The 15,007-nt window shown below is 40.2% G+C and overlaps 1 protein-coding gene across 7 annotated transcripts; it reads left to right on the forward strand.

The window, feature by feature from the left end:
* The first annotated feature begins 890 nt into the window (after positions 1–890).
* On the forward strand, positions 891–14,966 carry LOC144512703 (uncharacterized). 7 transcript variants are annotated; one of them, XM_078243565.1, is made up of 16 exons: positions 891–953; positions 1,204–1,375; positions 1,544–1,750; positions 1,846–1,895; positions 1,992–2,429; positions 2,821–2,992; positions 3,145–3,351; positions 3,447–3,496; positions 3,588–4,025; positions 4,416–4,587; positions 4,740–4,946; positions 6,973–7,022; positions 7,119–7,474; positions 7,684–8,242; positions 12,488–12,560; positions 12,893–14,966. In XM_078243565.1, exons 1-13 carry the CDS (start codon positions 942–944, stop codon positions 7,467–7,469), a joined length of 2,526 nt encoding a protein of 841 aa, XP_078099691.1. In that variant the 5' UTR covers positions 891–941; the 3' UTR covers positions 7,470–7,474; positions 7,684–8,242; positions 12,488–12,560; positions 12,893–14,966. The 7 variants fall into 7 exon arrangements, with proteins under 7 accessions (XP_078099691.1, XP_078099690.1, XP_078099694.1 ...); XM_078243564.1 differs by having other exon boundaries at positions 13,674–14,966; XM_078243568.1 differs by having other exon boundaries at positions 6,976–7,022; positions 13,674–14,966.
* Positions 14,967–15,007: the final 41 nt, after the last annotated feature.

A 15,007-nucleotide genomic window follows, 5' to 3' on the forward strand; every position in this document is an offset into this window, starting at 1 on the left:
TAACTTTACTTTTGTAAAAACATACTTATTTATTCCAACTTTGTGACATTAACTTGAAGTTTCTACAACAAGGTGGCACACCAACCACCAATAACACACATATATATATATATATCTATATATATACTTCACTTGTGCATACATGGATACTTCACGTGTGTGTGTGTGTGTGTGTGTGTGTGTGTGTGTGTGTGTGTGTGTGTGTGTGTGTGTGTGTGTGTGTGTGTGTGTGTGTGTGTGTGTGTGTGTGTGTGTGTGTGTGTGTGTGTGTGTGTGTGTGTGTGTGTCTAAGTATGTAGGTAGGTGTACGAGGTTGGTGGTTGGGACACAGGACTTTCACTCAGGAGGTTGGGGTTCAAGTCCCGTCCAAGACTATAGGGGAAAAGACTGTGAGGGAGGAAATTATAATGAGAAGACTCTGAGTGGATCACACAGGACTGAATGGCACCTTAGTTTTAATGGGGAAAAAGAATAGTGAAAAGTGTGGGGTTAAAGGACATGTCATATTCCTACTGCACATTGAATGAGGTGAAAAGATGGGTGTTTAAAGATAAAGTTCAGGAGGCAGGACGGGAGTGGAATCTGATGGGCATTATGGGATCAGGAGGAGGATAAGATATAAGAATCATCAGGAGGGCAATTAAGGCAATAACATTTTTAAAAGACACAGGGTTGATGAGTAGAATTTGAGAAATGGTAAAATGACATGATGTTACACACTCATGTACAATAGGTGGCGGTATGCACCTAAAAGTTGTTTGCAATCCGCCATTAAAGCAAGAGAAAAAGAAGAAGAGTCCAAACTGGTGGATGCTAGATCAGATCCGCTAGATGTGGCGACGTCACAGGATGTGCCTCGTGGCCCGCCTTATTTTGCCCGTCGAGAAGATCTGATCTAGCATTTACCATTTAAAAAAAAAAAAAAAAAAAAAAACTTCAAGATGGAGTCACGCGTAAGTTCGTAAGAGCGTTTGTTGCAATCAATTGAAAAACGTTTACACGTTTCAAATTAATACTTGTATATTGTCGTGTCCCTGATGTTAACGTATATTGACTGTTTAATGAAACCGGCGATGACTTATCCATTTAAAACTGCATCAGCGTTTAACGTTGACGTTTGTTAACGGATTTTACGCTAACGTTACCTAGAGCAATTTAAGGTTGCAGACTTTGAGGGTTTCTTTCTGTGATTTTTCCTTTTAGGTACACATCAGTGTAATTCAAAAAAATAACACACCGCGGCTGACACGGTGCACGGTGTGCTGTACCAACTATCATTGCCCCCTTTGCCCCACTTCAGTGTACAAGCCCCGGTGTAGGGCAAAGGTTTTGCAGCACATGGAGGTGCATGTAAACAATGCCATTCGACATGAAGGTTAGTTCACTTAATCAGCTTGGAGCTATGTCACTATCATTTGTATGTTATTGATGTATGCATTTGATAACTAACTACTGCTACTTAGTAAGCTTACCAATAGTAACTTTACATGCTAGTCGCTTTATCTTCTAGGGTAAATACATAATGCTGATTGTCCCTTCATAGATTTCTTCATAACAAAATGCCACCAGGCCTGCAGGAGTGGAAGCAGTGGCCACTTCCACTGCCCTTTCTGCCTGAAGACCACAATAAAAAGGCAGCATACCCTGAGGCATTTGCAGATCTGTAGGCCACGTCTCCATGATGCCCAGTTAAACACTGATGCCGACTGCAAAGAGAAGGACATCACTTCCCAGACAGAGGAGTGCAAAGGTATTAAATCGCTCTTCATTTTCTGCGGAGCTGCATTGGCTGTGTTCATTTATTGCTGTTAGTTGATTGTCAGTTTGATTGTTGATTCTCTGCAGCAGGATCTGTGAACCAACCTCATCTCAGCAATGAAAACCTGCCTGTATCTGTAAGTGTGTTTGTGTTTATAAAGAAACTGCGTGTGTGGATGCTTGTGTGTTTTTCACATGTGCATATTAAATGTGTGTGTGTGTGTGTGTCTCAGGTACATGATAGTGAAATGCAAGAACCAGGAGATCCAGCAAAGAGACTCCAAGACCCATCGCCAGAATCCATCTTGCTATTCAGTCCTCGCTTGGACAACCCTCCCTACAGCGTTCCCCGTGCAAAGCTGCCAAATATACTTTGTCCTCACTGTAATGTGCAGCTCCTGAGAAAAAATTTAAAGAAGCACCTATACAGAAAACACTCCGATAAAGCTGTGGGAGACATCACTGCAAATTCCCATGCTGATGTTGATGAGAGGGATAACAAAGATGCTGTGAAAAAGTCGTTTCTTGGACCACTTTTGCCACTTCATCTCCAAAAACAAACCTGGGGGAAAGGGCATGAAATCAAGTGCGAGTCCAGTGAGTGCCAAATTGACGAGTTGAGTATGGCTGCAGCCTTGAGCCCCCCGTCTCATGCCCGGGCGTATCCAACGGTAAGTTCTGAGGGTCAAAAATACATATAAGTATATTGTTTATTTGATGAAACCTGCGATGACTTTACCATTTTTGAAACTGCATCAGCGTTTAACGTTGACGTTTGTCAGCAAATATTAGATAAGATAAGATGAGATGGACTTTATTGATCCCACACTGGGAAATTCCCTCGTCCCAGCAGCTCAAATGCAACATGACAAATAAAATAAATACACATTAAATATAAATAGAATAGAAAAATATCTAAAAAATGTCTTAGGGTAATATGTACATTGAAAACACTACTTTTATATATATAAGTGGGTTAGAAATATTTACAGATGAGATGTTACCTAGAGCAATTTATGGTTGCAGACTTTGAGGGTTTCTTTCTGTGATTTTTCCTTTTAGGTACACATGAGTGTAATAAAAAAAAATGACACACCGCGGCTGACACGGTGCACGGTGTGCTGTACCAACTATCATTGCCCCCTTTGCCCCACTTCAGTGTACAAGCCCCGGTGTAGGGCAAAGGTTTTGCGGCACATGGAGGTGCATGTAAAAAATGCCATTCGACATGAAGGTTAGTTCACTTAATCAGCTTGGAGCTATGTCACTATCATTTGTATGTTTGTAACTAACTACTGCTACTTAGTAAGCTTACCAATAGTAACTTTACATACTAGTCGCTTTATCTTCTAGGGTAAATACATAATGCTGATTGTCCCTCCATAGATTTCTTCATAACAAAATGCCACCAGGCCTGCAGGAGTGGAAGCAGTGGCCACTTCCACTGCCCTTTCTGCCTCAAGACCACAATAAAAAGGCAGGATACCCTGAGGCATTTGCAGATCTGTAGGCCACGTCTCCATGACGCCCAGTTAAACGCTGTTGCCGACTGCAAAGAGAAGGACATCACTTCCCAGACAGAGGAGTGCAAAGGTATTAAATCGCTCTTCATTTTCTGCGGAGCTGCATTGGCTGTGTTCATTTATTGCTGTTAGTTGATTGTCAGTTTGATTGTTGATTCTCTGCAGCAGGATCTGTGAACCAACCTCATCTCAGCAATGAAAACCTGCCTGTATCTGTGAGTATGTGTGTGTTTGTGTTTATAAAGAAACTGCGTGTGTGGATGTTTGTGTGTGTTTTTCATGTGTGTGTGTGTGTGTCTGTCTCAGGTACATGATAGTGAAATGCAAGAACCAGGAGATCCAGCAAAGAGACCCCAAGACCCATCGCCAGAATCCATCTTGCTATTCAGTCCTTGCTTGGACAACCCTCCCTACAGCGTTCCCCGTGCAAAGCTGCCAAATATACTTTGTCCTCACTGTAATGTGCAGCTCCTAAGAAAAAATTTAAAGAAGCACCTATACAGAAAACACTCCGATAAAGCTGTGGGAGACATCACTGCAAATTCCCATGCTGATGTTGATGAGAGGGATAACAAAGATGCTGTGAAAAAGTCGTTTCTTGGACCACTTTTGCCACTTCATCTCCAAAAACAAACCTGGGGGAAAGGGCATGAAATCAAGTGCGAGTCCAGTGAGTGCCAAATTGACGAGTTGGGTATGGCTGCAGCCTTGAGCCCCCCGTCTCATGCCCGGGCGTATCCAACGGTAAGTTCTGAGGGTCAAAAATACATATAAGTATATTGTTTATTTGATGAAACCTGCGATGACTTTACCATTTTTGAAACTGCATCAGCGTTTAACGTTGACGTTTGTCAGCAAATATTAGATAAGATAAGATGAGATGGACTTTATTGATCCCACACTGGGAAATTCCCTCGTCCCAGCAGCTCAAATGCAACATGACAAATAAAATAAATACACATTAAATATAAATAGAATAGAAAAATATCTAAAAATGTCTTAGGGTAATATGTACATTGAAAACACTACTTTTATATATATAAGTGGGTTAGAAATATTTACAGATGAGATGTTACCTAGAGCAATTTATGGTTGCAGACTTTGAGGGTTTCTTTCTGTGATTTTTCCTTTTAGGTACACATGAGTGTAATAACAAAAAATAACACACCGCGGCTGACACGGTGCACGGTGTGCTGTACCAACTATCATTGCCCCCTTTGCCCCACTTCAATGTACAAGGCCCGGTGTAGGGCAAAGGTTTTGCGGCACATGGAGGTGCATGTAAAAAATGCCATTCGACATGAAGGTTAGTTCACTTAATCAGCTTGGAGCTATGTCACTATAATTTGTATCTTTGTAACTAACTACTGCTACTTAGTAAGCTTACCAATAGTAACTTTACATACTAGTCGCTTTATCTTCTAGGGTAAATACATAATGCTGATTGTCCCTCCATAGATTTCTTCATAACAAAATGCCACCAGGCCTGCAGGAGTGGAAGCAGTGGCCACTTCCACTGCCCTTTCTGCCTCAAGACCACAATAAAAAGGCAGGATACCCTGAGGCATTTGCAGATCTGTAGGCCACGTCTCCATGATGCCCAGTTAAACGCTGATGCCGACTGCAAAGAGAAGGACATCACTTCCCAGACAGAGGAGTGCAAAGGTATTAAATCACTCTTCATTTTCTGTGGAGCTGCATTGGCCATGTTCATTATCATTTTTTTCCGATTGCTAAACGACAGCAGGCACAACTGAAGTGCAAAAGTCCACATGTGCAAAACTCTAACAACAGTCTGCATTACCAACAGTCACCTGAACTAAACAGTTCCCATCTTCTGCAAAAGTCATTCCAAGCAACACAACTCTTAACACACGTCTCAATACAGGCTCAGTGCAGCCAAACACTATGAACAATCCTCACTGAGATAACACGCACTGTCACTCAGAACACACTGAGAGTAAAAACACTAGCGTCAAACACCAATACACAAATTACAAACTTTTCATCTTTACAGTGTGAACAATTGAAGTGACTTCACACTACTCAATAGTTTCTTTAAAGAAAAGATAGAGATTTTATAATATACCAGTTGTTACATAAGGTAAACAAGAAGGAATGAAAATCAGCAGTTTGCTTCAACATAGTATTTTGTCTCTAGTAATTTATGGAATTGCTGGAAAAAACTAAAAGTGCATAACGGTAACAAAGAATAGTGTGACTAATCCTGCCTCTCTCCAGCATCATGCGGCAAGTTTTCTTCATCACATTGGATGTCTGCATCGTCTCTAAATACAAATGACTGAGGTGTTTCCATTGCTTTAACCTCCATTACTTTCTGAAAAACAGTAAGAACGCAGTTTTACTATGGTAAAGAGATATATATATATATATATATATATATATATATATATATATATATATATATATATATATATATATATATATATATATATATATATATATATATATAGAGAGAGATTATATCTATCTTACCTGGCTGTGTTGGTATCTCTGCTGTTTTACCTGTTTCTCTCAAACGGTACAGTGTATAATAGTTTCATTCTTATTTGGTGTTTGTATAAAAAAAAAAAGGCTTTCTGAGCTTTCTTGATATAAATACCGTATATGTTCACTAACTAGTAGGGGTGCACAATTCAGAAAATGTCGCGACTTGATTCAGTATCGATTTTTAGGCTCAAGATTTGATTCAAAAACGATTTGCGATTTAAATAAAATAAAATAAAAAAAATAATTTCACAGTATGTAAATGTAGTTACTTTTCCCATGTGATTAGAGTAGACATACAATTTAAAAAAAAAAAAAAAAAAAATACCGTATTTTCCGGACTATAAGTCGCTCCGGACTATAAGTCGTATCAGTCAAAAAATGCGTCATGAAGAGGAAAAAAACATATAAGTCGCACTGGACTATAAGTCGCATTTATTTAGAAATTTATTTCACAAAATCCAAGACCAAGAACAGACATTTAATCTGGAAAGGCAAGTTATTAAACTACACAATTGCACACAGAACAAGGGGCTGAATATGGTAGGTGTCCGGTATGTTAACGTAACGTAACTGCACTGTTGACGAGCCTCTCCCAGCAGCACGTTGTTCAAGCACCCATCTGTGGACTCGTTCCTCCAGCCCTGGCCATCTGGATTTCAGCTCGTGACCAGCTTTCTTTGTTTTCTTCATTGCAGTAAGACTAACCTTTTCTCCAGTCCCTCACAAGTTTCTCACTCACTCCAAACTTTCCTTCTGCTGCTCGATTACCGTTTTCGGCTGCGTGTTTTCCTACCTGCAGTCGCCTGCAGTTTCTTTTCTTTCTCAGTTGTCTTTAGGAGCAGCATATAGTTGTCACAAGCCTAGAGCGCCTCTCGCGGCTGTAGACGGTAATGTTTTCAGCATGAAATAACATTTAAAACATGATAAATTATATATATTTTGATATATAAGTCGCACCTGACTATAAGTCGCAGGACCAGCCAAAGTATGGAAAAAAAAAAGTGTGACTTATAGTCCGGAAAATACGGTATGTCGTCTTCTGTTTTGAATGTGGGATTGCGCACTGTAGTTAGAGTTTAGCACATGTGACTCCAGTTGTGCCCACTGTCGTTTAGCAGTCGTAAAAAACTGTAATGCTGTTAGGTGGCTGTCTGTTTGACAGTTTGTTAATTTTCTGCAGCAGGATCTGTGAACCTACTTCATCTCAGCAATGACAAACGGCCTGTATCTGTGAGTATATGTTTGCGTGTGTGTCTGTTTTGTAATGAAAACTGTGTTTTCCACATGTGCATATTAAATGTGTCTGTGTGTGTCTGTCCGTCTCAGGTACATGATAGTGAAATGCAAGAACCAGGAGATCCAGCAGAGAGACCCCAAGACCCATCGCCAGACTCCGCCTTGCTATTCAGTCCTCGTCTGGACAACCCTCCCTGCAGAGGGCCCCGTGCAAAGCTGCCAAATGTACTTTGTCCTCACTGTAATGTGCAGCTCCTAAGAAAAAATTTAAAGATGCACATTTACAGAAAACACAGAAAACTTGAGAGGAATAAGAAATATGCTGCATGCATTGATGAGAGGAATGGGATGTTCAGAAGAAAACCTGGGGGAAAGGGCACCAAATCAAATGCGAGTCCAGTGAGTGCCAACAGGCCTGGGAGGAAAGGGAAAGTGAACTGATAATGGTAAGCTGATGATAAACACAATTAATGTAAGGAAGTGGAAGTGAGGCGGTGTCTAATTTTGACCCAAACCACAATCTTTTTCTAAACTTAGCTGAGTTTACCTTTTTATTGACGAGATGCCATGCCACCAAAAAGCATCCCGCAGAGGCATAGGAGGTTCACAATATTTAGCCATCGATCAACATGCTGATTGAGGTGTCTGTTGTTAGACCGCAGCAGATGACCATCATGAGCTTGATGGAGGAAGTGAAAGCCCCGCGCCACAAAACATTGAGAAGGACAAGCGGATTATCTTGCTGGAAAACCGGGTGGCTGATCTGGATCAATATACCAGAATGAATTACACCAAAGTCAACGGTTTGGAGACCAAACCCCCGCTCGTGTTCCCGGGCGGTGACGGCGCTGAACGGAGGGGAGGGGAGGGGGGGGGCAAGCGAGCAGGATGCTACATCGGCGGAGCAACAGGTGACGGTCTTCCTTAAGTTGGACAGGTTGCAACATTAAGGCTTGTCACCCTCTCCCACGGAGAAACAAGATGGATAAACCTGAAGGGCTAAAAGGGCACGGATGTGTATTTAAATGAACACCTGACTAATAAAAAACGCTGACAGTGCTGGAAAAGCCCCACTCTCTAGAAGGAAGTAGACTAGTGGACTGCAAACTGCAAAATATTCATCAAGCTGAATGGAACAGCAGTACAAGCCAAAGTTCTAGTCATTAGGGACCTGGAGGAGCTGGATAAATACCAATGAGACAAACGATAATAAGGTAATTGAATACACCCCCAGTAGCTAAGAAAGACTAAATAGAATAAAAACCACAAACATGTCTTGTCCTGAAAATAAGCATTCATCTACATTAGGACTTTACATATGCAGAGCATGAAATGCAGGACATAGAAAATAATATTGATCCAGAAACTAACTTGCTTATCAATATAAATAACAGCTGCAGTTATTACACAGATGAGCAATTCAATATAGCTTTCCAACTAGAGCACAACATATCAATTATCCACTTTAACAGCAGAAGCCCATATGTCAACTTCCACAGCATTAAAGAATATTTCAGACATTTCAGGAAGCAATTCAACATCATAGCAATGTAGGAGACCTGGATCAACACTGAGAAAGGTGTGGCTTTTAAGATCGATGGCTATGAACGGAACTATAAAAACTGACTAGAAGTGGAGAAGGTGTGACAATATAGAGTGAATTATAAGATAAGAGAGCGTGACAGCAGCTGTTGATGACATGCTGACATGTATTACAGTAGAAATGTGTACGGCAAGGACAAAACATGTTGTGAGCTGTATATACAGAACTCCTGGATCAAATCTCAGAATATTTAAGGAGTGGATAGAAAAACTGTTCACAAAAAAACATTGCAAAAGATTATGTTCATATTTGGAGATTATAACTTTGACCTATTGCATCCAAAAAAAAAAGCATAAGATTTCATCAATACAGTGTAGGGTCGCATCTCCCACCCTGCATACCCTACCCCAGGAGCAGAAATAAATATAAAAAGTATAAGGATGACCAATATAATGACGATGTGTAAGAACAAATACTATAAAAAGTAATAGATAATAAAAAAATAATATGAAATGTTTATGGAATATTCTAGTATTATTCGAAACGGAACTAAAAATACCAAGTTACCCAGAGTTAAGAAAAAAAAAAAAAAAAAGGACTGATAAATAGCTGTGCTAAAACATTTCACAAAGATTAAAAGGATACTGTATGAGGATGAAGAATTGTGAGTGTGGGTTATTATCATGGTTATTATACTGACTGTACTGGGATGGGTGATTTTAAGGTGATGGGGTGTTTGGTGAAAAATGTTGAAGGAAAAAAACACACACACACACACACACACACACACACAAAAATTAGAATATATGAAAAAGTTGATATGTCAGTAATTCTATTCAAAAAGTGAAATTTGTATATTATATTCATTCATCACACAGAGTAATATATTTCAAATGTTCATTTCTTTTAATTGTGATGATTATAACTGACAACTAATGAAAATCCCAAATTCAGCATCTCAGAAAATTAGAATATTACCTAAGACCAATACAAAAAAGGATTTTTAAAAAAGGTTGGCCAACTGAAAAGTATGAACATGAAAAGTATGAGCATGTACAGCACTCAATACTTGGTTGGGGCTCCTTTTGCCTGAATTACTGCAGCAATGCGGAGTGGCATGGAGTCGATCAGTCTGTGGCACTGCTCCGGTGTTATGAGAGCCCAGGTTGCTCTGATAGTGGCCTTCAGCTCTTCTGCATTGTTGGGTCTGGAGCATCGCACCATCCTCTTCACAATACCCCATAGATTTTCTATGGGGTTAAGGTCAGGCGAGTTTGCTGGCCAATTAAGAACAGGGATACCATGGTCCTTAAACCAGGTACTGGTAGCTTTGGCACTGTGTGCAGGTGCCAAGTCCTGTTGGAAAATGAAATCTGCATCTCCATAAAGTTGGTCAGCAGCAGAAAGCATGAAGTGCTCTAAAACTTCCTGGTAGACGGCTGCGTTGACCCTGGACCTCAGAAAACACAGTGGACCAACACCAGCAGATGACATGGCACCCCAAACCATCACTGACTGTGGAAACTTTACACTGGACTTCAAGCAACGTGGATTCTGTGCCTCTCCTCTCTTCCTCCAGACTCTGGGACCTTGATTTCCAAAGGAAATGCAAAATCTACTTTCATCAGAGAACATAACTTTGGACCACTCGGCAGCAGTCCAGTCCTTTTTGTCTTTAGCCCAGGCGAGACGCTTCTGACGCCGTGTCTTGTTCAGGAGTGGCTTGACACAAGGAATGCGACAGCTGAAACCCATGTCTTGCATACGTCTGTGCGTGGTGGCTCTTGAAGCACTGACTCCAGCTGCAGTCCACTCTTTGTGAATCTCCCCCACATTTTTGAATGGGTTTTGTTTCACAATCCTCTCCAGGGTGCAGTTATCCCTATTGCTTGTACAAGTTTTTTCTACCACATCTTTTCCTTCCCTTCGCCTCTGTCTGTCTTGGACACAGAGCTCTGTGAACAGCCAGCCTCTTTAGCGATGACCTTTTGTGTCTTGCCCTCCTCGTGCAAGGTGTCAATGGTCGTCTTTTGGACAGCTGTCAAGTCAGCAGTCTTCCCCATGATTGTGTAGCCTACAGAACTAGACTGAGGGACAATTTAAAGGCCTTTGTAGGTGTTTTGAGTTAATTAGCTGATTAGAGTGTGACACCAGGTGTCTTCAATATTGAACCTTGTCACAATATTCAAATTTTCTGAGATACTGAATTTGGGGTTTTCATTAGTTGTCAGTTCTAATCATCAAAAGTAAAAGAAATAAACACTTGAAATATATCAGTCTGTGTGGAATGAATGTATACATTATACAAGTTTCACTTTTTGAATGGAATTACTGAAATAAATCAACTTTTTCATGATATTCTAATTATATGACCAGCACCTGTGTGTGTGTGTATGTATGTATGTATGTATGTATATGTATATGTATATATATATATATATATATATATATATATATATATATATATATATATATATATATATATGTACACACACACACACACACACACACACACACACACACTAGAGAAGTACTCTACAGACTTCATACATGATTCTGTTGATAATTCTTTCACCTCACATTACAGACTGCTTCAGTTGCTCTTAGTTGATATTATGCTATTTTTTGGAGGCGGTATTATTCTAGTAAATGGCAAATACATTTTTTTTTATCACCGTTTAAAGTGATTAACAAAATTTAGTTGGATAAATTAGTGGTTTCTACCGTGGTCGTAAATTGGCCTCTGTTTGGTCTGGAGTCATCATATGACACATCATGCCATGTTGGCATAATAACTGAAGATACCCATGCTGTGCAGCTATACGTAAATTAGGCATACGGACCAAAGTACGGAGTGTGGACTGGTAGCTGGAGAGGTGCCAGTTCACCTCCTGGGCACTGCCAAGGTGCTCTTGAGCAAGGCACTGGACCCCCCCCTCCAACCGCTCGGGGTACTTGTCTAGCAGTCGCAGCCCTCGCACTCTGACATCTCTCCATTTGTGCATGTGTGTGTATTTCAGGCCTGTGTGTAGTGTGATCTAACAAACGGAGTGTAAAAATTGGAATTTCCCCACTGGGGATCAATAAACGGTATAAAAAAATTAAAAAACAGAACTAGTCACATCCACTCCTCTAATAATATCTTCTACCACTGGTGGGACAACATATTTCGTGACTGATAGATATTTATATAGATTATAAAATGTTATATAGATCAATGGCTGATTGTAGCAATTTATAAGCTACAACTATTCTCATCGTATCTGTTGTTTTTATAATTATTTTTGGCCACCAAGTTAGACTGTTATTCCTGTAATTGTAGGCATACTCCGCATCCCGATGTCATAGGTCATTTAGTGCTAGGAAGCACTGTATTTAAAAAAAAAAGTAAACAGTCACCATTAGGGTCAACATTATTTCTTAACTGTCACAAGGAGCTACTGAAGTTGGAGCCGTTTCTTTACCTGATACTTTATTATCCAGCAACATAATTTACATTAGGTTTTCCTTTAAAGACATTCAGTAGCATCCCCCCCCACCTCTGAATGCTTTCAATCTTCTTACTTCATTAGAAAATATGTATTGAATGAATAGTATAACATATACAATTTTACTTTACTTTTTTTATTTTAATTTGAAGCCCAAATCTTTCACTTACTTAGGTTAGAAAAAAATATTTTAAAACAAATAAGATAATGTATCAGTGCATACATACATTTTTTATTTCATACTGCTTAAACTTTTGTCCTTGTCATTTTATTCATGGACATTATGCAATTTTCCACTTTCCAGTTTGAATGCAAACTATATATAGAGCTATACATTCTATAAAAGTGCATTATTGTATGATTTTTACTTTAACTGTCAGTTGTCTTGCATGTTAAGATAGGTGCTTTTATTTGTCACACACTTGTAGATATGCAGCCTCAATGGATGACATCTGGGAAGAAGAGGAACCTTCTACAGACCAGCTGTGCTGAAGCTCCGAGGTAGGATACTTTTTCCAGTATTTTGCAGCTGCTGTGTTATATGTATTTTGTTTTTCCATGCTTTGAGCACCTCAAGCTAAATTATGTTCACCTTAAAATATTGGAGTGTTGGCAGAAGTCTGTGAAACTGAAAATCGGACCCTTTAAAAGCTAACAAAAACATGCAAAAGCTTAAAAAGACATAATGACTCACACAAGGTTGTGTTGTTAGGTCGGGGGGGAGTGTTTGTTTGTCACCTACAGTAGTAGGCATGGCGTCAATTAATATGATGGATTTTGTTAGCAATAGATTGACCAGTCAATATCACTGTTCTTCTGTCCTGATGGTCCAGACTGCAGGACAGCATGATGCGATGTCTCCTAACGACTGTGGCAGTTCGTCAGTCCCAGAGACATTGATGCTAAGATAAGATAAGAAAAACGAGTGCAAAAAGAGCGAAAAGAAGCCTGAATGGAGCTGTTTGATGATGTCTTTGTATGGCTAATCAGTGTGGTGATGGCAGTGGGAATGAAGGATTTTTTTGTATAGGTTTTTTCCTGCAAATGGGACTCTGTACAGTAACTGAAAGGATTGGGGAAGGGGGTGGGTGGAATCCTGTGTGATTATAGTGGCTTTCCTGACTACTCACTGGGTGTGAAGTTCTGTTAGGGGGGTTTGGGGGGAGCCTATTATCTTGCTGGCCTGATTTATTATTCGTGCATGTTTGTTTTTTTGTGTTTGATGGTGAGGGCATTGTACCAGGCTGAGATATTGAACGCGAGTATGGATTCAATGAGTGACCAGTAAACTACAGTTAAAATGTCCTGTGGCCGCCTTGTACTACCGAGTTAACAGGTTGCTGCTTTGCCCTGCTTTAAATATGGCAGGACCGAACTGACTCAACCTTAAATTTGGAGATCCACAATACAAAGATGATTGAGGGGGAAATAAATTATTCAAATAAATACATTCACGTACTTTACTCTAATTAATCGAATACTCGGGAAGTCCACCTCTACCTCTACCTACCTTCTACCTACCTGTATTCCTCCTTAAGAAAAACAAATGGACGCACATTTATTGAACCAGAATTATCCAATAAACTGTCGTCCTTCTCTCCTTTTCTCCCCCAGATGAGTGCAGAGTTTCCGGACGACCACGTTTCTTCATACTGTACTGGTCTGGTCCTACTCTTAGTGATGTTCTTCTAGTAGTTGTTTTTGTAGTAGCTGTTGTTGTTATAGTAGTTGTAGTTGTTGTTCTTGTTGTAGTAGTCATTGTAGGCATATATGTACATGTAGTAGTGTAGTAGTTGCACCTGTATCCAGTTGTAGTAGAAGTATGTTACAAAATATCTCATGAAAAATATAAAGTATACATAAAGTATATATTTGATAAATAAAACAGGATGGTATAAGTCATTAAAAGTCATGGTTCAGTATGTCATTAACAATGTAACAGGTGTTTTCAGGTATTCTGGCTGATTAGACCTCTTTCCTAGCCTGACGTCGTCATACTCAGATTCTAGTCAGAATATGAGTCTGATGCGTTGGGCTGTGATTATGGTGCATGTTTCAACCGAACCAGGAAAGAAAATGCCTCTCCACTCAATTGGATAGACCTCCAACCAATCAGAGCAACGGAGACAGACGTCACAGAAGCTGCAAGTCAAAGGCAGGCTTTCGACAGAGCAAAGGCGGCAGTTTCTGTGTCATGCGGACGGGCGTGGCAATGTGTATACACACGTGATCGCGGTTCTCTGTTCCTCTTTTAAAATGAACGCGCTGTCGATAGCGTCTATAACAGACGCGATGGCGGAATCTACACATCTCAATTCTCCAGCTGCAGCCAACTTTGTTGAACATGAGCGCTCTTTGGTGACGTGGTTGATTTACGTTACCGTTGATCATCATAAAGCCCGCCCTGACAATTTGATTGGTCCAAACAGCTCTGGTTTGAGCATAGTCGCTCCACAACGGATCAAGTCCAGACCGAACTTCCCGACCTCAGATGTTGTGGGCGGGGCTAAGTTTGGCTGGCATCCTGGCTACCTCTTTCCAGGACTCTGTGGGTGTGTATAAACTGATTGCTTGACATCTTCCTGAGCGTCCAGTTAGCTCTGTTGCACCTGTTAGGGCAGGACACATCAAATTCGTGACATAATAAATTCCCATCTATGCTCCGGCCCACCTTTAACCTAATCAGCCAGAACAACTCAAAACAACTGTGTGGGTGTCCAGGGCCTTTAAGAACACCCATCTTGAATGAAATGTCTGTTCAAATTCCAGGAATGATTTGGTGTACTGATGATGACAAAATGGAGTGGTTGTTTAAATTAAATGTATATAAGTTGGCGACCTTTGTCTGTAAAGTATGGGAAAAACAACAACAAGGTTTATTTGTTTAATATATGTAATTTATGTTGCTATTCTGGTATCTGGTCCTTTGCTGTAAATAATGGTGTCTT

Source organism: Sander vitreus, chromosome 24 (assembly GCF_031162955.1).
Source record: "Sander vitreus isolate 19-12246 chromosome 24, sanVit1, whole genome shotgun sequence".
Lineage (NCBI taxonomy): Eukaryota > Metazoa > Chordata > Actinopteri > Perciformes > Percidae > Sander > Sander vitreus.

Coding starts and splice junctions, on each gene's coding strand:
- LOC144512703 (XM_078243565.1), top strand. Junction 1,376..1,543: donor CAATGCCATTCGACATGAAG/GTTAGTTCACTT, acceptor GTCCCTTCATAG/ATTTCTTCATAACAAAATGC. Junction 3,497..3,587: donor ATGAAAACCTGCCTGTATCT/GTGAGTATGTGT, acceptor TGTCTGTCTCAG/GTACATGATAGTGAAATGCA.